At 37.9% G+C, this 25,277-nt stretch overlaps 1 protein-coding gene across 21 annotated transcripts in view; it reads left to right on the top strand.

The window, feature by feature from the left end:
- Positions 1-25,277, top strand: part of SYNE1 (spectrin repeat containing nuclear envelope protein 1) — a 294,642-nt gene that overhangs the window by 253,729 nt on the left and 15,636 nt on the right. For 14 of the 21 annotated variants that reach the window (XM_048296782.1, XM_048296784.1, XM_048296792.1 and 11 more), the window contains 12 exons: positions 204-329; positions 1,067-1,222; positions 3,184-3,342; positions 3,816-3,982; positions 10,775-10,937; positions 14,602-14,789; positions 16,467-16,617; positions 19,903-20,085; positions 20,495-20,632; positions 21,365-21,556; positions 22,446-22,776; positions 23,618-23,686. In XM_048296782.1, coding sequence (XP_048152739.1) covers positions 204-329; positions 1,067-1,222; positions 3,184-3,342; positions 3,816-3,982; positions 10,775-10,937; positions 14,602-14,789; positions 16,467-16,617; positions 19,903-20,085; positions 20,495-20,632; positions 21,365-21,556; positions 22,446-22,776; positions 23,618-23,686 — 2,023 coding nt within the window. The remainder of the gene's footprint in view (positions 1-203; positions 330-1,066; positions 1,223-3,183; positions 3,343-3,815; positions 3,983-10,774; positions 10,938-14,601; positions 14,790-16,466; positions 16,618-19,902; positions 20,086-20,494; positions 20,633-21,364; positions 21,557-22,445; positions 22,777-23,617; positions 23,687-25,277) is intronic. The other 7 variants (XM_048296801.1, XM_048296802.1, XM_048296787.1 and 4 more) reach the window with 2 other exon arrangements.

Below are 25,277 nucleotides of genomic sequence, written 5' to 3'. Positions count from 1 at the left end.
TATTAATAACAGAAGACCTTGTGTATTTCTACTAACAGAGACCTACACACAAAAAATTCAACACAGTTCTACACAGGACTCAAGATCTGAGACTTGAAGTACCATTTAGAGGGAGATTTCAGGGCATGTTATTTCTAGGCAAATCAACTGATGTAAGTATAACATAGATTAGAACTGAAGTCTAATAAACATTCTGCTTTCAGGACTGGGAAAAATGTGAAAAGGGCATAGGAGACTCCCTGGAGAAGCTACGATCATTCAAAAAAAAGCTTTCTCAGCCATTGCCGGATCACCATGACGAGTTGCATGCAGAACAGATTCGTTGCAAGGTAAAGCACTTCTTCTCTGTTGATTGTCATCTCTTCTTTGCCTGCCTTTGTGCAGTAACCTCTTCTGTTGTTAATTGGCTTCATATTACTGACTATGCAAACCAGGCAAGAAACTATCCATATAACACATGGACACCATAATACCAGAGTGATCTCACCATAATGCAAATCCTGCAGAGTAAATGCAGATCTGATGGAAGGATACCAGAACAGGGTCTGAAAAATACTGTAGAAGGGCTGTGTATTTGTGTGTTTTTATTATAGAAATTCTAACCTCAAATTTAAACTCATGGTATCTAAACTTCCTGTGTAGTGCTTTTTTATTTGAGCTGAAGTGACCATGGGGGATTTAAAACAACACTTTTAGGCTATATTATTTGCATTTTAGAAGTGGAATACAACTTGAAAATATTTTCAATATAGAGTGTCCAAACCAGTACTTGAACTTCCCAGATACCTTTGAACTTTGGCGAGTTGAGTAGTACCTTAGTTTGCAACTTCTTATGTATCATTCTGTACTGGGGAGATAATACCATCATAAGTCTGAAAATATTGGTACATTTGGAGTTGATGTTTTCTTTTTCTTTTAAATGGGGCTGAAACAGTCTGCTTGGCATGGTGGGTCTGCTCAGATATGACTTAAATCAGTGGGTAACACCGCTTGTCTGTTTCATCAGCATACTCAAATTATTATTTGTTATCAAACTGGTCCTTTTTCCTTGTGTTCTTCTTTTAAGGAGTTAGAGAATGCTGTTGAAGGATGGACAGATGACCTTGCACACCTCTCCCTGCTGAAGGAGACCCTGTCTGTATATATCAGTGCAGATGATATCTCAATCCTCAGTGAGCGAATAGAACTCCTGCACAGGCAGTGGGAGGAGCTGTGCCACCAGGCAAGTACAGCACTGAGCAGTGTTGGGAGCAGTATGCAGGCTACAAAAGTGTTGGGAGAAAAACTGAATCCAAGTGGCAGCTTTTATAAAAGATCCATGTAGACATCCCTAAATTCAAAAGTGAATTCTTTCTGAGTCAGAAGAGACATTCACTGAAATACTCCTTTAGTTACTGCTAGTGTTTCTAGATCTCTTGAACTTTATAATGGCTGTGAGGTCATATTTAAACAGCCGTGAAAAATCAACAAAAAAAAATCACACTGTGAGCTGTGGGACTTGGCATGGCTGGCTGGGAAAAAACCACGGAAATAATAACAGTTACACTTTGCTTTGGTGGAAGATCTGTGCTTGGAAAGGATGTCCCCTCCCCACTCAACATTGCTTGATTGTACCTTCAGTTCTACTGACAGCGTTGCCTTCTTCAGACCTTGGTGTCTGCATTTCTTTTAGTCTGAGGGTAACTTTCTTGCCTCCAAAATGAGCTGAGGAGTATTGTTTAGTTTTGTCAGGCACATCACACTATTAGTGTGCTTCTGACCTCTGATTTGCACTCCAGGCAGTGGAGTCTTCCTTACCCAGCTTTTCAGATTATCCTGATGTCATTTCTGTAGTTCAGTAGAGATTGCAGTCCAGATACAATGGGGCTAACTTGAAATAGTTACCTCTTGTAAACTATCTGTGAAGGTTTCAAAAACACCCCCAAAGTAGGAAAAATGCTTCACAGTTACCAGCACAGATCAAGTTTTGAGTTAGTTGCATTTGAATGAACCAATGTAGATACATCTAAATTATGATACAGTCGCTGCATGTATGTTTATGGTAGAAGAAGGAGCCAAGTAAGGAAGTTTTATCTTAGTTTTGAGCATGCTGAGTGTTTCAGGATGTAACCTAGTGCAAGCCTTCGTTCAACTGCTGCTTATTTCCGGAAAGCTGTCATCAAGTTCAGAACCGCAAACAGGAAATGCAAGATCACGTGTATGCCCCTGTTGAACCTAACACAGTAGTTAAAAAGCATGTCACTTTCATTTGTGAAAGAGCTTCACCTTTTCAGCTGAAATTGTGATATAAAGTCAGAAATAACCCAGATCACAGTGGAGAGGAAATAAGTAGTTGTACCAGTATCTGAAACTGCAGAGATGACTTTGCTGCTCAGTCTGTGCTGCTATTTTGATTTCAGTGTCCGTCTTGGTCTGTTACTGTTTGCATTCTGAGATGGTACCACAGTTATAGCTGTTTCTTAAACACATCAGTGTTTTCCTTCCTTCTGTATTAACTGCAGCATTTGCTTGTTTGATGTGTCATGCCTAATCTTTCCTGTCAAGGCACACCTCAGTGTTTTGGAATCTCTCGAGGTGTCATGCCTATCCACAGGAGACAGTTGTCTATGAAATGAGTATATTGGTACTCAAGTAAAAAATTACTTTTGCAAACTACAGTGTGTCTTGGATTTAGGTTTGTACTCATGTGCTCGTGCACAAATTACACAGACTTTTGGACTTTGGCCTGTACTATGTCTGCATCTTTTTTTTTTTTATGCTTTGGTGAAGAATTTTTAATTTTCTTTCTAATTCAATCTCTTAGACTAAAAATAAACTAATATATTTTATAAAATGTTGTAAGTGAGCAAGAATTGTAAGAAAATACTGGTTTTATCTTCTAATGAAAATTTCAGGTTATAGACATTATGAAACCAGATATTGACAGACTGCTGAGCTTAATGCTTGGGTGCCTCTCTCTGTGCATAGGATGTAGCTGACAGGAAATCTGAGATCAGTGCTTACCCCTGAACTCACATTCACACAAATTTTTGCTGTACAACTCCAGTTTGTTTTAATGGCAAGTAAGTGGTTGCAACACTTTTTCAAGGCTAGAGGAACTCACATTGAGGCACAAAGTGTTTTAAGCATGTTTTAAATGTATTTACTGTTTTGGTTTCATTTACTCTTTGTAAATGGTTTAAGGTCTCCTTGCGTCGACAACAAGTTAGCGAGAGACTGAATGAGTGGGCTGTCTTCAGTGAGAAGAACAAGGAGCTCTGTGAATGGCTGACGCAAATGGAAAGTAAGGTGTCTCAAAATGGTGACATCCTCATAGAAGAAATGATTGAGAAACTTAAAAAGGTACAGTGTACACTTACATACTCTTATTTAACTGTTTACTTGTTTGTGAATGAGCTGAAATTAAGGCTTTTCCTTACCCTGATGTGTTTCGGTGTTTATGTTCTCTCGTTATGCAGACTTTTCCTGTCTGTCTTGAGACAGGACCTCCCAGAATGACAGAAAATTAAGTGAATGCAAAGTCAGAGGCGTCTGAGTGCTTTATTAAGTGTCCAATCAGAATTGCCTGTAATGAGTTAAACTATAGCAGACATATTTATAGAAAGCATTGTGTTTTGGTTTGTGTTGGGTGGTTTTTTTCATTCTTCTGGTAGTTGTTTTTGTTTATCCATCAAATATATGAGGTGGTCACTCCACTGTACCAATCAACTGAAAAAACAACATTCACTTATATTTTTGCACCATTTCTTTAGTAGTGCAGAGTACAGTATATTTAGAATAAGTACCTTGTCTTCTGGTTGCACTTTACTGTCTAGGATTATCAAGAGGAAATTGCTGTAGCCCAGAAAAACAAAATCCAGCTTCAGCAAATGGGAGAGAGACTTGCTAAAGCCAGCCATGAGAGTAAGGCATCAGAGATTGAGTACAAACTTGGCAAGATCAATGACAGGTGGCAGCATCTTCTAGATCTTATTGCAGCCAGGTAAGACAGTTGTTTTGTTTCTAAGTTTTAAGTGGGACAAATTAATATGCTGGGTGTCATGCATTTAAAATCCTTTATTGTCTGCCTTTTCATCATACATTCTGAAATAAATTCATTCTTAAACATCAACACATTTCTGTGAAAATCACTTTCCTGTTTTACTTTATGGTACAGGACAACATTTCTTCAAGAAGAGTCATTTAAAAGCTTCATTATGATACTATGGTGATGGTGGAAGATTAACAGTTGGACTTAATCTTAAAGCTCCTTTCCAAACTTAACAGTTCAACGTTTCTACAATATAGGATCAGTTGCAATCAGGTTTAGTGAGCCTTCCTCTAGAAGCATCTTACTCTACATGGTGCTTAAAACTGGATGCAAATGTAGTTTTTTCTAGAAATTTCTTGACAGAGGAATCAAAACAGTGCCTTTGTAGCTTGGGATTTCAAGAAGAGCTGGTCCAAAAGTAAGTCTTAGGTTTCCTCCCAGATCATTTTTTTCACAGATGGAGAAAAGTAACTGCAGGTAGATGTATGCACACTGGGCTTAAAGGCTCTTTTTATCCAAGCTCAAAAGTGTAACAGCAATTTTCAGAACTTAAAAAAATACAGGATTGTTGTTTGATATGTAAAGAAAATTATTTATTTGTTTCAACACTTTCTGTTGAGCTGTGCTACAGCCTCTCTTTCATTACCAGCAACAATTTTCTCAGAATTTTACACTTCGTGAATTGCATAAATAGCTCATATACTTTATAATTCACATTTCTTTGATGTAAGAACATATGCATTAGTAATACTTTAGTCCTGTTAGCAGCAAAAGGGTTTGTTTAGTTTCATCGTCTTTTTTTGTGTGTTCTTTTTTCAGATGGTTTTACTGCATTCTTGCTCTGAAATCTGTTAGCATGGAAGCAGTAAATTTTATGTAAACAGAAGCATTCCAGTGGCTCCAGCTCCTTTAATAGTAGTAGTTCATTTTAAAGTAATGAGCACCATATATTTCTTACAGACCAATTAAGTCAGGAAGTGTTGCATTACCATCAAGGAGCCTGCTTGGTTTCAGAGGATGTGATACAAGTTGTTGAACTTGAAGTATATTTGATATATTTTTATGTTAGTCTTTTCAAATGCTTACTCAGGGAAATGTTCAGATAATACCTTCAGGAAGTTTCTATCAAAAGAGGATTGCATTCAGAAATTGCAAAACACATCTTTAAATTATCTATCTTGTCTATTTAGTATTACAGATTAGTCCCCACTATAGGAGAGGTGAATGTTTAGGATTTTGTATCATTCATGGGTTGGCAGACATAAGATGCAATGTTACACACTTAAGCCCTCTCATTCTGTTATCATGAAGTGTCAAGTCCTAGTTCTAAACTAATGTATGTAAAATATTATTTACTTTTATTTCCCGATCATTTCAGCTTACCCTTCTCAACTGGCATGCTCAACATTATTGTATGCAATTAAACATATAAATCTTTACATTTCAGTGCTCACTGAAGTGAAAAATACTCTGCAAATTAGCTGACATTTGGAAATAAATTGTGGAAAGGTGTGAAGCTAGGCTATGAAAAACTAGTTCAGCTGTATCTTAGGCTGGAAATCAATAAAACCCAAGTTGTTGATTAATTAATGTATGTACAAAATGCTTGTATTGATGTCTAATTGCAAATGGACAAAAGGGTTGGCATCCCCCAAGATAATTTTTAGAAGGCCCCAGAGGCCCTTTAGAATATGTTCTTATATATTGACATATGTTCCTGTTAAGATATTTTGGAATTTAGAATGTATCATATAACATGGTTTTGGCTTCATTCATCTAGTAAAGGCAGATTAGTTGTCCTCATATTGAGAAGAAAGTACATCTTTTCACATTCTGGATGCCTGACAGTATTAATAAATTATTAGAGCCTGCAGACTTTTCTGCAGTGCTGCAGTAATCTCTTGCCTGGAGCATTTTTCTCAGTGGTTTGTTTCCTAGAGCTGTGAAGTAATAGCAAGTGCTGTGTGAAAATGCTTCAGTAATATATTATGGTAATACATGTCCAGTCTGAATCTTTACCTGTTGATTTTTATACTGTGTGGTGAAACTTCTCCAGTCACCTGTAAAAGCATCTTGCTTTCTTCCTTGCTTTCTTGCTTGCTTGCTTTCCTGCATTCTTTCTTTCTTTCTGTCTGTCACATTCTGTTCCCTTGCCCATTCCTTTTAATTGCCCCTCCATTCAGAGGAGGTCTGTAACTACAGAAGTGACAGCTGCAGAAAGGTAGTTGTGTCTCTGCATCAGAGACTTCTGTTTGTTCCCTTCTAGAACATTGAATCCTTTCAGATTAATTTTTCTGATATGTCAGCCTCCTGAAAAAAAGTTGCCGTTGTTTACAGCTGGGAGGCAGTGCTACTGCTGCAACTGCTCAGGCTTTGCAAAGAAGGCTTTGTGAGTGTTTTCATCCTTTCCCTTACCACTCACAGTCCACATTCCTGGAGATCAAATCTGGCACATGCTGATGAATGCAGGTTTTATTTAGAAACATGACCACTTGTCACCATCCAGTGTCATGTTATCAAGCAACGGCTGGTAACATTTGTTTGCTGTGAAACATTTTCTGTACAGTACTCCCCAGCAAAGTGTGTCCCCTTGCCTCCCCCCGCCAAAAGAACAGTGTTTGCAGGCTTTGGGAGTGGAAGTTCTTCTTTTTAATACTGGAAAATTTCATGGTTGTGGTGGAAGACTTGCATGCTGTGAGGATGGCGGAGGACAGCAGTGTGGATTCAGACCTCCCAGACTGTAACTGTGATATCACAAGGCAGGCAGCTATTTTTGTTTGCTTTTGATTGATACTATTCTTTCTGAAGTTTTGGCTTGCTGGAAAACTAACTGAAATATTGATATGTAGAGATCAGTACTGTAGCTAGAAATTACTGTTTTCTGCTCAGTTTAAAAGCAGTTGACAGTGGTAACAGCATACTTTGTTTTACAGCTAGTACCTTTGGATCCTGGAATAATTTTTTGATAGTGATGGAAACTTAGAACTAGTAAAATCTCTTAGCTGTCTGAGAGAAACTGTGGACTGATTTTACTGCTGTTTTTAAATATGAGAGCATGTACACAAATGAGAATAAACAGACTGTCTACTTGGTGTTTGTGTCATCAAAGGGGTGTGACTGCAAGCAAAAGGCAGAGAAGGAAAGAAGCTGTAAAGAAAGTACTTCAGACTTAACTTATCAAAGCCTGTCTGTCTGTTCATATTAACAACTGTTTTGTAACTGCATGTAATACTTGAACTCAGCCTACATCATCTTGGATTTTTAATTCAGCTTCTCTTTTTCCCTTTTCACATTATCTTCTAGAAATTTAGCTGTTGTTGAGAATTCTAGAAATGCAGTCTTTGAAAGAGCAAACTGATTGGAGTGGTAACTACAACTGGCTTTACTGGTGTCCTACTGCACAGTACTATTGTGCTTTGGAAAATAAATTTGGTTTTACTCAGAAAAAGATTATTTTTAAACTGATCTTTTCAAAGCTGATTTTAATAGTGCAACATTTTTCACTATTTCAAAGAGTGTTTCTTAAAACTTGTCTTCTATTCCAAGTAGGTATTTGTTTTAAAAAACACCTTTTCTGCTTTCTGCTATCTATTGTACAGACTTAGCCAGCATGTTCTGAGTTTTTTCATGCTGCTTTTAAAGTTTAATATTAGTAAGCAGCTGTCTAAATGACTAATGCAGTAGCTATGACTTCTATATGATGCATTTGTATGTACTTACAGGATTGTTCCTGTTTAGATTTAAGTGGAATCTAAGGCTTTCCACTTTAGGACTAGTTGAATTAAATGTATCTGTGCTTAATTTTAGCTCCAAGTTTTTCTCCCACTGGCTTTGCCTAATGCAGAATAATAGACATTATTAATAGACAATCTAAAGTTATTGCTTTCTTGGGGAAATTGAGGCACATTAAGTGGAACATGGAAACATAAGTATCATAAGCCCATTCAAATTGTTAGACAATTTTTCATCAGTAAACCATAAAAACAATTGAATTCTGCAGTATTTTCCTTTCTGAGAGTCTTAGGTATTTTTAAAATGTAACAAGACTGGGGAGTGTGTTTTATGAAAAAAAAAAACCTTTAAGCCAACTGTGTAATGGTTCCAACCCATTGATTTCAGTGCAGAATTTTCTTTATGAAGGAGAGAAGTTATACCAAGTCTTTCCCAGGAACACGTGCAGTTACTGTGCTGCCTAGTGCTGCAACAGAAGCATGAAATGATTATTGGAATAATTAACATTTTAAACATAATCTTGCAAATGCAATCTCAAAACGTCTTGGCTAGGGATCCCACATGCTTGATCTAGAATTTGACCTTTGTCTCTTAAGCAGAGCTTTTAGAGCACAGGCAACTTTGCTTGCTGAAGTTCAGAAGGAAAGCTCTCAGACATGATGGACTGCATCTATTATTTGATCGCAGATATGTTTTCAGAGTAGCTGGAGACACAACACTGTATTGCAGTTCAGTCAAAATAAAAGTAATCCCAGCAGACTCCAGTAAGCACTTGTTTATTTGTTTCTATTTGTACCAGGGGCAAAGAACCTGTTGTGTTAAACTCAGTACAACAAAAAAGAGCAGTGTTAGAGGTAGATGTAGTGGGGGGACAGGAAGGAAGTTGTAGGGTTTGGGTTTGGTATGTCATGCTGTTTTTCTTTCTTTCTCTGGAGCATCTTAGATCATGTGACTGAAAATAGTGGTAGTTGGCCCAGGCTATTTTTTATGCTCAGGCAGGGATGTACTCCTGTGAAGTTTGCCTGAGGCAGAGGGCACTTTCTAAGTGATGGACCCTTTATAGTTGTTGCAGGCAAAATGTAAATGAAAATCCAGCACAGAGATTAGAGTAGCACGCAATTGCAAACAAAAAAATCCTGGTCCACAGTTTGGTCTTGCAGATGATCAAGTGACACTGCTTCTCCACAGGACTGACATGACTCATTGTTCCCATTGGTTCAAACCCACAAAACGCTGTATGTCGAACCATAGGTGACAAGGAGATGGTGCCCTCAGACAGTGGGTGTTCTCCTGCTGTCTCCTCAAGCCTAAATACATAGCTGTGTTTTGAGATAGCCTCATGATGGGGACTGAGGCAGTCTTTCAGCATAATTGTGTTGACTTCAGTCCCATTGTGGACAGATTTTCAGATTGCCCATATTTTTTCCCAGGTACTAGGTGGGGTTTTTTTTCAGATCACAACCCTACAGCAGTGGGTCATGAGACTCTGGCAAGGAAGCTGTATTTGAACTGTTCTTAAGGGGTTTTAGCAATAAAAAACCACAGTTTAACCATCTGTGAGCTAACAAGAGGGCTATAAAGAGATGAAAATTGGAATGATTTAACCTTTTTTTTAAGATGACATTAATATTTCTGTGAGTCTCCTTATGGTCAGCTTCAACTACGACTTTCAGTATGGAAACACTTGATAAATTTGCTGGTTAGTATTGTGGAAAAAAATGTGAATTGCTTATTTTGAATTATAGGATGGTCAGATGGCATTTTGTGTCTTTAACAAATCTGGCAATCTTGTATTTTTCAACCCAATTTAGTCAATCTATTCCCAACTGCACACATCTTTTAAACCTTTCTGATATTGAAACACTTAAGTAGAAGAGCAGTAGGAGCATAAAAGGGAACATTACTCAAGACTGGTATTTGGTACCACACAAACAGGGAAAAAGAGCTTAGAAAAAAATTCAGAATCCACTAATAATGTATGCTATGAAACATGGGGATAGGAAAGAGAGAATTACTGAAGGACAATTTTGCAGTTCAAACAGATCGAAGGAAAAATTATTGAGATAGGATGAAAGTTTAGTTGAATTTATTCACTCTCTAAGCTTAGTGCTCTCTTGATTCAAAAAACCAAAAAACCACAAACAAACAAATGGAAATCTATAGTTTTTCCTGGTCATTGATCTTCCAGGGTCAGGATTCCAAGAAAAATACTAGTTAGGAATCACTGTGCAGTTCCATTCCAATTTAATCTGTTTAAACCTGAAATAGTCCGATAACACCAACTTAAAGCAGCCCTTGGGATTCAAGAATTCTCCCCAAGTTCTCAGCTGGGCTTCTTGCTCTGAAACTTATTTATTCAAGGACAAGTCTTCACCCTGGAACAGGTTGCCCAGAGAGGTTGCCCAGATGGTGCCCTATCCCTAGGAATGTTCAGGGTTTAGGCTGGATAGGCTCTAAACAACCTGATCTAGCTGAAGATGTCCCTGCTCATTGCAGAGCAGGTGGACTGGATGACTTTTAAAGATCCCTTCCAACCCAAACCTTTTGTGATACATACTTCAGTGTTTTCATGGGTGTGAAAAAGGCCTGTTCACTTAATGCACTCCCTCACCAGTACATGGATAAGTTATTTGTACTCTAAGAACAGTTGTCATCTATTAGTCAAATACACAACTAAATTGCTTAGATTGTTTTGGGGGTTTGAAGTGTGTGAGCTCTTTAAAAAAAAAAAAAAAACAGAAAACTTTTCTTAACAAATACTAAAGTCAACTGATTAAGGTACAGAAGCTTTGGAAATGTTGTGTGGCATTAGTAAGCACCCAGTGTTTCTCAACCAGCAGCTATGAGTGCAGACTCCATGCACATGTAATATACTTCTGTTACATAATAAAGGAAGACTTTACAACAGAACTTGCCATCTAAGTGAAGTTTCTCTGGAAACTTCCTGCAACGCATACCGTGAAAAATTTTCTTCAGGGTGTACTTAATACTGCCATTTCTTTTTCTTTACAGGGTAAAGAAGTTGAAGGAAACCCTTGTTGCAGTGCAGCAGCTGGATAAAAACATGAGCAGCCTGAGATCTTGGCTTGCCCACATTGAATCAGAGCTGTCCAAACCTATCGTCTATGAAACTTGTGACTCTGAGGAGATACAAAGGAAGCTGAATGAACAGCAGGTAAAATACAACACACTTATCAGGTGAACAGTGACATGGGGAGAGCCAACTTAGTGTGTCCTTGGACTGCCCATACCCAGTTCAGCTGAGAGGGCATAAGGCAAAATGCTTAAATATCAAGGCAAGTGGTACTTACTGTGTCACTTATAGAGCCTTCTGCTGGCCTTGACATCGAATCCTCCAGGAGCTGGTTGACATTTCCAAGAAAGGTAAGGCATCAAGAGATGTAACCTGAACGAGTTATTGCAATTGTTTTCCTTTTGGGCTTGTGGTTTTTGTTTGTTTGAGTTGTCTGTTCCCAGAGGCAAAACTGACACCTATTAGACCTTGCAAATTTTGCAAATGCTTGAAAATTACTATTTTTAGCAACCTTTCTAACTCAGTTTTATTTTGCAGCTTGTTTGAGAGTCACTTTGCACGCAAAGATGCATGAGCTATAGACGTGAAGTTAAAATTGGGTGGTTTATACTACACAAAGCCTTTATGCAGTGCTAGATTAAAATATGTAGAAAAATGTGAAGTCAACCAGTTTTTGGCATTGAAACTAATGTTACTTCTAAGATGATTTACTGTACTTTTTCCTTCCTGTTCCACTTCACTGCCCAGTGCAGTTTTGCCTAGAAGCATGTTGCTGGAGAGAACTGTTGTCCTTTGTGTTCCTGTTGGTTATTTATTGGCAAAAATACCTTTCTGGTGCCCACTGAGTTAGATGAGTTAGATGCTCTCCTGGGTCCTTTCTCCAGAGGAGAAAGAAATGCGTGAGAAGAGGAAAGATGGGATATTTTGTGGATAATTTATGAAGAGTAAAAATGGGCATTTTGCTCCTTAAAGCTGAGCGTGGAACTGAGCCAAGAACTCCTTCAGAGATTTTGCCAGCTCCTCAACTGATTTGTTAGATTTCTTTTCAGAATTACTTATTAATATTCTATATGGAATTTACATAGGGATAATAATTTATAACACAGAAACATCACTAATGAATGGTGTTTCTGAGACAATAAAGTGTTGGGAAGGGCTAAACATTTTTTTGCTACTTTGCTATCAACAAAGTAGATAGTTGAGATTATTTACTAGAATCCCTATGCAGACATCCCATAGTTTTTTACAACCACTTCTTACGGGATTTATCTTGGGCACAGAGACTGGTATATCTCTGCCTTTCTCTGTCTCCTTGTGGTGGCAGCATGCAGTGATGTTCTGTAGAAGTGAGAGTGGTTTAATTTGAACTCTGAAGGGGAGAAATAGAGGTGAATCTTACCATGGGAGGATGACATGTGTGGAAACATGGTGATGATTTGACATGATAGCAATACAAGACATGGTTATAATAATATTAATTTTAAAAACCTACCCACTTTCAATGCATGGCAACTGGTATTTTTATTAGTTGGAGGCTATATCACTATCCACAACACCTCAGTAGGCTACCTTCGCAAGTATTTTGTTCCCTGTGTCTTCTGTTAGTGACTCTCTGTTCTTTTCCATGTTTGATATTCCACTGAGGTCATGTTATCTTTCCAGTTGTTCATATGCAAAATTAGATTAAAAATATTATGTTGTGAAAGAGGAGGGACAAATTCCATTTATGAAACTCCATTATCTACTTCTCAGCATCTACTTCAGCCACGCATCAGCTTTCCAGATTGCTGGTCTCTAGTGAAATAAAAATACAGTTGAATCTGGATATCCCTGGGAAGGTAGGGTAACTTCAATGCAGTATTTTCCTAGGGTAATGAACTCCGTTTAAAGGATTACTTGTTTGTTTATTTTCTCAATCTGCTACCAGTTGAAATGTGAAAAAATGATATTTGCTTCTGGCCAAATTACATAAAAAAAAGGTTGTATGTGGGTGACAGCAGTGCATAAAAGTGATGCTCCTTTGTGAACTAACCCAAAGGCTTAATGTTGTCTAATAAACATAGAAAATTTTAAAATCTGGGAAATAAATATTAGTCTATGGAGAAAAAATAATCTAGACATTGCTTGTGGAAATGTTCTGTAGATGAATAAAAAAAGTTTAATTCTTAAGAATGCTCAGGACTCACAGTTCTCACTACTGGTTTACTCCAAAACATTTGAAAGGAGATTGAGCTTACTTGACCTCAAGTCTCATAGCTGTCTGGAGTGTGTGTTTCATAAAGTATTGCATCTGATTATAGTGTCTGCCCTTCTATAATATTTCAGGGCAGATAGAAAAATATGCACTTTGACATCACAATGAAAGTATTTTTCAGGCAAGTGAAGTGAAAGGACTGTTCCTGAGGAAGAAAAGATTGTGATTTTCCACTCAATGTTCTCAAGTAGATGTTTACAAAATAACATTCTAGATGAGAAGATGAAACAGTGAAACCCCAGTTATTACAAACAACCAAAACAAGTGGTTGATGTAGGTCAACCTTGCTCTATTTCAAATTTCCTGAGTTTTTTTAATTTGACATTTAGATCTCATTTCCTGCTGGAAGACATTTTCAGATCATGTTGCTAGCTGTAAGAAAAGTTCCTCTAGTTAGACCTTAAATGTGTATAGACACAGTATGTTGACACTGTATTTCCCTTTGCATGTCATAGTTTACTTCAATAGCAAAATTATAGAGCAGTTTATCTCTACTCATCCTCAAGCTGCCACATTCTCCTAAGTAAACCTCCACATCTCTAATTGTCCTATTGGCTCCTTTCTTCATCTGAGTCAGAACTCAACCTAGTATTCTAGATGCAATATAGAACTTTTTGATGTAGTTACATTAGTATTTCTTTGTCACTTTTGGAATTGGGTTGTCTTGGCTTTGTTATTGTCCATACTGATTTTTCCATGTAATTGATAATTTATTACAAATGTAGGCAAAAGTCAAGCAGAGTTTCTTTTCATTGCACTAATCCAACAGCAACAGCCATTTACTTTTGTGGTTTGTCTTAACTTGAATCTGGAGATAAAAACTGAAGGTGAAATATTACTTACAGATGAAGCATTATCATCAGTGTAGGACAAGCCATTGGAACCCAGAAACCAACAGAAAAAATAATACTGATGACATATAATAAGTGCTAAAACAGTGTGAGTGCATTTTCTTTAGGTGTCTGAAATTTTCCATTTCCAATGAAAATGCTATAGAGCTGGAAACTTGAAGGAAGAAAAATCTCCTACACATGCACTGTTCAATATGTGCTGCCACCAATCTCTGTGTCAGACATACCAACTTAGCAGCTGTCTCACCTGGGGAACAGTACGTTCGTGAAGGGTCCCTCCGCCAAACCCTTGCAGTACATAAGAACATATTTCCTTGTTGCACTTCTCTTACTAACTTCTGCTTTACATTCTCTGTGATAATGGGAAAGGGCTGAGAATAATTCTACTGTTTATTGGTGATGTTGATTAAATGTGTGTGAAAGATGCTCAGCTGAGCATGCAGAGCTCTGGCAGTTTGATCCAGGTAATGGTTTGGTGTTCATAGTCCCTGGGAGAGCTGTGCATGCTGCCAGGTTCTCCTGGCCTCATTGATAACATTGCATCACCACCTGTGCAGGTGCACTCTCTTAATTGGTATTTACTGGATGTTTTTCTTCTGTTTGCAAGCTTTTTCCTTTTTTTAAATAAGTGGAAGATACATACATTTGCATGGATGCATGTTTTGCAGTTTCTCTTAAGAACTAATTTCTTCACCTGCAGGAACTTCAGAGGGACATAGAGAAGCACAGCACTGGTGTGGCATCCGTTCTCAATCTGTGTGAAGTACTGCTTCATGACTGTGATGCTTGTGCCACAGAAGCCGAGTGTGACTCTATCCAGCAGGCTACACGCAATCTGGACAGAAGGTGGAGGAATATTTGTGCAATGTCAATGGAAAGGCGGCTTAAGTAAGTCTAAAATGCCTACAGATTAGTATTTCCTTCCACAGGAAGAAATACAGGATGGGGTGTATATTATATGGTTGTAGTACTGAATAAAAGAGTGTAAGGGTCAGAAAAAGATCATATGCTGAGTAGAAGCCATTAGCTGCTATGCTTCTATGAAAAAAATGAAATTTTGGGTTGCATATGCCTTTATACAAAGTACAGATAACAATCATCAAATTTCATTCACAAGTCCTTTGATAAATGTTTTATTTCCCATGCTTCATAGAAATGATGAGATGGAAACAAGAAAGTTTAGATGATTGCAGTGACTCCAGGAGATTTAGAAAACATGACCTAAAAGGGAGGTTGTAATGCTTAAATTTACACAGGAACTACTGAGATTGATGGGAAACTAGTTATTGAATGGGTGGAATGTTATTCCAGGTATTAGGGTTTACATGTACCCAGTGTTCCTCAGCAGTTTCTCTTATATCTGATTTTGTTTAGTGGGAAGAATTTTGGGAATGAGCACTCATATGGAAATGCTTCACCTGTCCTCCTTAGCTGTGCTGAGCAAGTGAGGGCCAAAGCACCCAGGATTCTTGGGTGTAGTCTGAGTAACAGCACATGCTTAGACCATCTGTAGGCTGCATGCCCATCATATCCAGAAGATTCACTGTTTTCTATTCCCACATAGGATAGTTTGGTGATTTCAACAGCGATAATGATGTAGGCTAGATTGGGGCAATGCTGTGTACTGTGTGCCAACTAGTAATAAGACATGTTTACAGGTTTAAAATCTTGTATTTATGAAGGTATTTTCTTTAACTTTTTCAGTTATGAAACTTATTTCTGTCATGCTTGTACAGTCATAGAAACAACTCTAGGAAGAACTTGACATTTCAAAATGCTGAATTGAACTTTCTATGGTCTTTCATTTTGTGGGATATTCTTAATGTATTTAGTAAGGTTTTTTGTTTATTTTATGCAAAACATTTATTGCTGTTAGGTTTTGCTGCTCTGTATCATAGATTCATATCTTTAAGTAATTTTATACTATTGCCATGGAAATTCTTGAATTGTATATATCTGTAAGTACGGTTCTATGTTACAAGTTCTACTTAAAACTACATTTATAAGTTCTATCTTCAACATAGTCTGTCTTGAACATACATGGGCTTTCATACCTTTGTGTCCAACAAATAAATTCAGAACTATTTTAACAATGTGGAACTATGCATGGAACTCTATTTTACTTTCTTAGAATGTACACATTATGCTTTAGTAGATTTGTACTTGTAAGTTAACTGAGATATCAGTATTTAGGATCTTTATTGTACTAGAAACAGTTATTTGTATTAAACAGCAGTTTTACTGATGTCACTGGCACTGGATTTCAGAAGTTATTTAGCGTGTGGCTAGCTTTTTAGAGCTCCTATTACAAACTTAAAACTTTTTTTTATACTGATTCCAAAATTAGATGCATTAAAAAAAAAAGTCTTCATCTTATTCTAGCTCAGTCTGGAATGAGCCAGCCTTCCCTGTGGTCTGTTTATCAGTCTGGCTGGCTGAGTTAGATTATTAGTCAGTTACTGTCTGGTGCAGTGCTAGTTTGCTGTTGCAGATGACTGGTTAAAGTTCTGTAGGTCAACTGGCCATGAGTCCAAGCATTCTCTAATTTTCCGTTATCTGTTGCAGAATTGAAGAGACCTGGAGACTATGGCAAAAATTTTTGGATGACTACTCTAGATTTGAAGAGTGGCTAAAAGTCTCTGAGAGGACAGCTGCTTTCCCAAGCTCCTCTGGTGTGCTTTACACTGTTGCTAAGGAAGAACTGAAGAAATTTGAGGTGATTTGTAGTGGTTGAAATTCAATACCTGCTGATCACATTGCAGCAGCCAGCTAGTGTTCTTCCTTCCCATAACCAAGTTACTCAGCAGAGATGCTGTACTAATAAAATGGAGTTGATGATTTTGTAGCTGTCTTCAGTGGCAGGTTCCTAAGATAGAAAGACAGTGGAAGGTGGCCACTGGAAATGCTAATAAATCAATCCACTCTCCCTCCACTGTTTGTTCAGCAAAGCTAGATTCTTCACCTTTTTTATTTCTGCATCTTTTTAATATGTCCAGTCAGTAGGTGTTCCAGAGCCTTCCTAAGTCTCCCTTCACCAAATGCCTCTTCAAATGCATGCTGCATGCTTTAGCTTTGGCTTTGATTTTATCACCCCTCTTCTTTCCATAACTCTCTGAAGCCAGCCCTCTGAACTCTATCAAATTATGCAGAATATCCCCCCTTTAGATCCTTATACCTGAAATTCATATTCATGCAAATTTTGTTATATGTCCACATGGTGTCCCTTGTGATTTAAAAAAGCTAAGCATGCTTCAAAACTGACAAGCTGTCCCTTTGGTCAGTGCTTAGTAGCTTGTTACATGATTCCATTGTGTTTACTGAGATGCGAGGATTTGTCTCATAGTTCCAAGGGATTGTAAAGCTGTGTGTAAGGCACACACGCACATCGTCTGGTGAGTCACAGGGGAAAATCTTTTGCTTGGACTAATATTTGCAAAGAGTATGTCAAGATGAGAGAGAAGAAAGAACAAATTATTTAGGCAATTCAGTAAACAGTCAGACACTGTAAAGTATTTGCTGTGAAGAAGAAATGCACATTTTAAACAATATCTCAGACCAGTTAATAGATTTTGGTTTAGAAGTTAAATCAAAAGCCTAAACTGTGAAGCGCTGAGTTCTGTAATTGACACTCACATTTATTAATGTACTGGCCGGGTTTTGATTTTAAACAGACTTCATTATGCCAGACTTCATTATGGCCAGGTAGATTGCCATACTATAAAAACATTTGCTTCCTGGACACGAGCACTCTGCTTCAGACCTCTTTCCCATTGTCCCTTTATTCAGTGATCAGGATTTAAATCTCTTCTTTAGTAAGTCTATGTATGAGAAGCAGTACCAAAAGTATGTTGACTCTTTGATTTTTACAGCTGAATTGACTTTGTCCAAAGTCTGTTTCATTGAACTTCAGCTGTTTTGGTGACCTTTCCTCTGCAGCAGACTTGTGGATTTTTTACTGCCTGTAGAGTGTCAGCCGGAAAAAGATGCAATGCGAACAGTGTAGCCTTTCCAAAAGCCTGCTTTCCCTATAGTTTGGTTCTTTCTCCTTTTTCTTTCTTTTTTTTCTCTTTTTTTTTTTTTTTTTTAATTTTTGTCCTGAACACCTAATTTCTCTGCCTACCAGATAGCAGGAATGCAGTAACAAACTTGTGGTATTCAAATTCAGTGGAATTCAGCAGCTTTACTGTGAATTCATTATTAAGTTGGCCACCTACAAATACTGACAGAAGCAGGTTTCTGCTTTAACTGTACATTTTTTCTATTTTTTTTTCTTCTCCATATCTGCACTTCAATTAAAAAAAAAACAAGAACACACAACAAAAAGAGCTCATCAGACCGTATAAGAACCTTGCAGTTCCTGAGCACCGAGGTCAGAGATGGCTCTCACTGACTTCAATGTACAAAACCAAACTCCTTCCTCTCCAGTAGTTTATGGAGAAACGAAGAGAAGTTACAGGAAGGAATGCAACAGATGAATTCTTGTGTAGCTGAGAGGAAAAAATGGAAGGCAAATAAACAGCTGTTACTTTGCTGGAGAAGGCTTGGTAACAGGTGAAACAACAACTGCATGCTTTTAGATTTCATGATCCTAGTAAATATAGTCATATTTGTGCCTCTAATATAGGAATACTTGTGCAATTTTAAATTAATTCAGTTCTACTGGTCATTTCATAGGTGCAAGCCCATTTGCTCCTTTTTGGTTGTCCCGTACCCAATTTGATAGCCATTCAGTGAAGAGAATAATTATACTGAGAGGACTCTACAGATTGTGATCTTTTTTGCAACCAGTTTCTTTACTTTCTTCTCCGGTATTACAGCAGAAATGTGCTTTTTTCATTTTTAGCTTTAAATGGTGCAATATGAAATGTATATATTTTTACACAGAAAACTCACCTGTTTTATTAAAATTTCTGTACAGAACTATGTTACCTATCCTACTTCTACAGTCTTTATTAAGGGAAATGTCTAGTTTTGGAAGAGACTGACTGTTTTATTGTGAGGAATATCAGAAAGCAAGTTTGTAGAACTACAGTGGGATCCAAACCCTACTTGTATTCAAAAGAGAGCTGGTGTAATCTAGGTTTTTAAGTCTTCCTTTGATTGCTTTTCTATTTCGCTGATGTGACAAGATAAAAACAAGTAGATTTTTGAAAGAATATTCATTTATTGTTGTTGTTTTTAGTAGTAGTAGTAGTAGTAGTAGTAGTATTAATTCAGTCATTTCTCTGCAAGGTGCTTTCTCCAAGTTTCATGACTGCTAGTCACAACGTAAAACCCATGGACTAGGTCACTCGTGCACCTCAGCTGTGTCTCTGTGTCTCTTGTAACAGCAGAGCAAGCACTAAAAGTACGTGGTGCAAACATTTGCCTAGACATAAGTTGGCATGGATATTTGTGACATTTTCTTTTGTGCAAGTATTTTAAGGCAAAACTTACTTGTACACCAGTGTACTAAGTATAAAGAGATGTCTCATTCAGTACCATGTGTCAGAATAAACAATTGCTCAAATCTCTTCAATGTTTGCATTTCAGCAAATTCAATATGTGCAAAGAAATCCAGTGAAGCCACAGGAATCTTGTATTTCTGTTCCTTTTTTTTTTAAAGAAGAGTTTCATGTTCACTGTTTGTACTTCTGTTCTCAAATATGAAAGCATATAATTTCGTAGAAAGAAGACTTTTTTTTGGTACTCATTTTGCCTTTGTAATGGATATTCGTGTTGCAATTCTCATTCAGTGAACCATGTCAGTTTTAAAATTTTTTTTTTGTTTTTTGGAGGGTTTTGGTTGGTTTTTTTTTTTTTTTTTGTTTTTGGTTTTGCTTTTTTTAATCAGAAGGCAGTATCTCAATGGGGTATAGAGATGTCTCCAGTTAGTGGAATTTATTGGCTTACATAAGTCCGAGTGCAGAAGTAGGGTCAAAATAAGGCCAGAGATCTATATAAGTATCCTGATTTCAGTAATCTAAAAGTCTAAAGGTGTCTTTTGTTCATACTGCTTTAGGCTTTCCAGAGACAAGTGCATGAAAGCCTGACTCAGCTGGAGCTGATCAATAAGCAGTATCGGCGCCTGGCCCGGGAGAACCGCACTGACTCCGATGGCAGCCTCAAGCAGATGGTTCATGAGGGGAACCAGAGATGGGACAACTTACAAAAGCGAGTCACCTCCATCCTGCGCAGGCTAAAAGTATTCTTCCATTTTTAAGACTTCAATTTCACTACTCTAGTTATGAATCAAGGGTGCTTCAGAAGCTTTCAGTTTAATGCGTTTGCACAGTGTTTTTGAGGAGATTTCTGCCTTTGGAAGAGGAAGGAAGCTTATCAGTTCACTTAGTCCAAAGGAACCAAAGTATAGGCTGTAGGCAAATGCTTGGTGACATCAACCACCACCTTCCGCACAGATAACTTTCATAGGTCTGCTGATTGCAGGTCTAGATGGTGTTACTGAAAAGGGAACCTTGGAAAGCACATAGGAAGTGAAAGAAGGTGTACTGAGTTTAAATTGGGTTTGATGTGGATGAAAGTCATTTCCCCACTATTGCTGGGGATTTTCATGTTGTTGGTCATTTCACGCCACTCAATTTTACACCCTCCAGCATTTTATTGGCCAGCGGGAGGAGTTTGAAACAGCACGTGACAGCATCTTGGTATGGCTAACAGAGATGGACCTGCAGCTGACCAACATCGAGCATTTCTCAGAGTGTGATGTCCAAGCAAAGATAAAGCAACTTAAGGTAAAGAGTGATTGAGTAGTTACAGAAGGAGGGATGAAAGAAGGGAAAAAAACCCATGCATGGTGGGAAAACAATTTTAAGAAACATTATGCAGAAATGCAGCATGATATGGTTCCTTTACTTGCAGGCCGAGACTTCAACCTCAACAGTTATGGGTCATGTCAGATTACAGTATGTACTTTTCTGTCAAAATATAAGATATTTGAGCCGTGAAAAACATAAAAATAGAACCCCAGCTGTGATAGTGTACTTTCCCTCATCAAAATAGGAAGTGTTAATAAAAATTATTTATGTAAAGTCTCCATTATTGCTAATATCTAATAATAAATACATTTTTCAACCATTTTTGCATCAGAAAACTCCTTATCTGGAGAGAACAATACTAAAAGTCACATTATCCAAAATTCCACTGTGCTAGGTTTAGCATCTGTGTTTGTTCTAGACATTTGGTCATTAGCATGGCTTGTTTAGAGAAGAGCTTTCTTTCCAAATTCAACAAGTGAAGAATGAGCTGGTAAACCAGGACATATCACTGGTTTTGGCTTGAAAGACTGTGGAATGCTAAATTTAATTTAATTGCTCATTGTTGCTCATGACAAGAATATTTAGCACAATCCCTGTTTGTTACCCCCACCATTCTTTCTGTAGAACTCCAGAGACCTGCATCCTTAATTACCCAGCTTGTTGTCATGTTGATTTTGTTGATAAAGCATGGGCTTTTCTTTTACACAGGCTTTCCAGCAAGAAATTTCACTGAACAACAGCAAAATTGAGCAGATAATTGTGCAAGGTGAGCAACTCATTGAGAAAAGCGAGCCCCTGGATGCAGCTGTGATTGAAGAAGAACTAGATGAGCTGCATCGTTACTGCCAAGAGGTCTTCGGTCGTGTGGAGCGCTATCACAAGAAACTTATCCGCCTTCCTGTGTGTATATTTACATATGTTTTTACTTGTCTGGTTTGTTGCCATTTTACAAATGTGAGAATGAGGAAAGATGTTGAAATGAAGCCCACGTAACTTTCCGAAAGTCCTGTGGTTAAATTTTGTTGCAACCCTGACCATCTGTCTCCCTTCATTACATGCTGTTTGTGTCCTGCTCAGAGAGCAAACTGACGAGATCTGGAATTTCTGTAAATCACCATGAAAATCCATGCAAATTGGAGATTTATAGAACTTTATTCATGGGGGTAGCACTGTGGTACTGGTCATAAGAACATCTCCCTGCACTGTCAGATAGTTTGATTGGCAGCTTAGTGAAGTTTTTTAAAAAAAAAAAAAAAAAAGATAAAATTATTTTTCTCATCAGAAGAGACAGAAATTTGTCTCCAGAATTGAACACAAGCTCAAAAGTAGAAAAGGGAAACAAAAGGAGAAAGTGGAAGGAAAACAATTTTTGGTAGCTCAGGTCCTGCTGAATGAAAGGAGCAAAATCCAGGGGTTTCAAAATATGAAATAGCATAGTGAAAGCAGTGCTCATGATAAAGATCACTTACGCTTTCTGTTAATTGATTCCAGATGTTTTTCTAACTTAGTATTTGCATTGAAGTAACATCAGTAAAAGTCTGGAGATACTTACCTTATGTGAGACTTTATGGTGCCTCAAGTAATTAAATGAGCTGGCACTTTGATCTTCTTTGTTGTTTTGGTTTTTTAGTACACCTTAAAAACAACGAAAGGAAAGTGCAAAAGGATGCAAAACGAAAACCTCCCCCAGTGTGGCTGTCACCTAATGCTACTATTTCAGTGTCCCAGGCTGACCGTGCAGTGCCTTTGCACGTTTCATTGATTGCTTCTGTTTGCATTATGCTTCTAGCTAACAGATGACGAGCACGACCTCTCTGACAGAGAGGCGGATCTGGATGAATCAGCAGATCTCTCTGACATACGCTGGCATGACAAATCTGCGGACAGCGTTCTCTCCCCGCACCCCTCTTCCAACCTTTCGCTGCCTCTTTCCCAGCCCCTGAGGAGCGAGCGATCGGGGCGAGATACCCCTGCGAGTGTGGACTCCATCCCCCTGGAGTGGGATCATGACTACGACCTTAGCAGGGACCTGGAGACAGCTGTTTCACGGGCACTGCACTCTGAAGAAGACGGAGGACAAGAAAAAGACTTCTACCTGAGAGGAGCAGCTGGCATAGCAGGTATGGTGGCAGACCGTGTGCTTTGTTTTCTCTGAGTAAAAAAAAGGGAAATGTTACATGTGTGATTGTGTGGCCAAGATTCTCATGGAAAAGTACTTTAAATAGCCCCTGGTGACTTTAAATAGTGTTTCCTAAGTGATCTCAGTGGCCCTCTGGCCTTAGAGACAGTGATGGACATTCCTGGATGACGACAGCCTTGGAAAATGGCAAAGGCGTACATGATATGGCAGGGAATTGGCTGTGTATCTGTGTGTGAGGCCTGCCAGCTGGGATATGTCGTCCTTAACAGCCCTGTGTCCTAAGTTATTCTGACTAGAAGAAACTATACTGGATATGGCAACAAGTGCAGAACAAAGTAATGAAGAAATGCTGTGGGAGAGACCCACAGAGAAAATCATCAAGCGTTTAAATAAATCCTAACTCAGTCCTTATGCAGGCAAGACTCCAGCAAATGAGTGTTTAGTCTGAGGTGGGATCTTGGGTCTTGCTCTCCACTGAAGTTGGAAATCCTTTCTAAGTGTGTGCTTTGTGTAATAAATCTTAACAAGTGAAAGTGCCCAAATGGAGCTAGTTGTGGGATAAGACATATCAGTGTCTTTTACTCTGATCTTGTGGCTGTCTTCTGCTTTCCAGGTCATTGCTCTGAAAAGAGTCAGGTTTTCCTGGATATTAAGAGACTTTGTAGCAGGCTCCCTGTGTTTCAGTCTTCATCTTTTTCTTCTCCAGAGAGAATGTTTGCTATTGGAACCATTTATATAATCCATCTCATGAAAAGGACTCCTGCTGTAAGGAGACAGCCATTGCTGAGCCATCAATTCAGATTGTGCTTTTATTTTTTCAGATGTAGAGATCCCTGAAACTCTTGAGGCCTATGTAACACTCACAGAAAACGCCCTCAAAAATATCTCTGGTAGGCATCATAAAAGACTAAGCATAGCCAGATGCAAATACCATGGTGCACAAGCCTAACTTCTTTCTCTTCTCTTAGCATCTGCTATCTTTTCACAGCTTACAAGAAATATATTTCTTACATGGCAGCATTGGCATCCTAACTTAGAAGTATCCTCCTGCTTTACTACTACACTTAAAGGTATCATTAGGGGCATGGATGAAATGATGTCTGAAGTATTAGCCTTGCCACCTTGGCTAAGTAAACTAAACTGATCTGATTGGTCTTTTTTCTCTGGTGTCCATCAACTGGACTAATACATGGTTACATCTAAAGGCAGAAGGAAAAGGTATAGAGCAATACCTAATTTTTCAGGTTTGCATTTTTTTTTTTTTTTTTAACACAGCCACATCTTGGATTATCATGCAGATATAAACTTTTCGGTTAGTTGTTGTTTCATGTGATCAAAATGTCAAGTAGAGGTACTTTCTTTATCTTAGTCTCATATATTGGAAAATTACTTTCTCATTGCACAAGATAACCTACTGTCTCATTTGTTAGATGACTCTCTTGGAGGAATTAGATGCATTTGAAATACCTTTTCTCATGATTTCAAAGTTTTCCTCTTCTAAAATAATGACTTCATTGCAAACAACAAACATTTAAAATCTTAGTGTCTGTGACACAAGCCTCAGGTTCACCACCCATTTTTATTTACTCCCCAAATTAGTGAAATAATATTATTGATTAATTATATTGATAAGTAATACCCTTAACAGCAGTAATAGCAGTACTTACAGAAAAAATGTTTCATTTTCTGACCTGTGAAAATTTTTAAAGTAATGAGCAAAAAGCAGTGTTGAGCACTTTGTCCTGTCCATTTGGGGTGTTCTATATGAAAAACGATTATTCATCCAAGAGGCACCATTTCCTGTAATTAGTTGGACAGAAGGCTCTCCTTCTCTATTCCTGTTTTTAATTGTGTCTTTATGAATGAATTCGAACTGTCTTTGTAAACAGATGGAAATCAGGCATAATGATAGAATATGCATAAGAAGGATCTCATGTGGTCCTCTAGGCTGCAGCCTGCTTCGCATTAGAATTTTCTGTAGCTAATTTTTATCACAGAATTCAGCTGACCTCTATAAGGAAAATACAAGTTAGTCCTGCTTCAGAAACATTGCTATAGGTTCCCAATAGCTTGAGTGAGTAATACCATCTTGCAGATATGTTAAGCATGATCTTTCTCAAGTACCTAATTGGAAAAATACTGTGAATTTTGCTGCTTACTGTGGTTGCCCAAATCAGTCATTGACTACTTGCTGTGGGCCTCCAAGATGTCCAGTCATCTATGGATTTTGACAATGATTATAACAGTCTCACTTAGCATTTGTAAGCCACTTCTAGTCTTTAAAATTGTATACAAATAGGATCCTTTTATGGAGATCCAAATTCTGCTGCTTTTTAGTGGAGAGGAATAATACAAAGAGAAATGAAGATACCAAATTTTTATATGGATTTAGATCATACAAATGGAGATTTGGGTTAGAGGGTTTTATTTGACAGTGTTTGAAAGGGAAAAAGATGTTTTCCAAAATCAGTGAAGTTAGCG

The sequence above is a fragment of the Corvus hawaiiensis genome, chromosome 3, assembly GCF_020740725.1.
Source record: "Corvus hawaiiensis isolate bCorHaw1 chromosome 3, bCorHaw1.pri.cur, whole genome shotgun sequence".
Classification (NCBI taxonomy): domain Eukaryota; kingdom Metazoa; phylum Chordata; class Aves; order Passeriformes; family Corvidae; genus Corvus; species Corvus hawaiiensis.
Note: the sequence above shows the minus strand (reverse complement) of the source record. Positions and strands in the feature narration are given on the sequence as shown.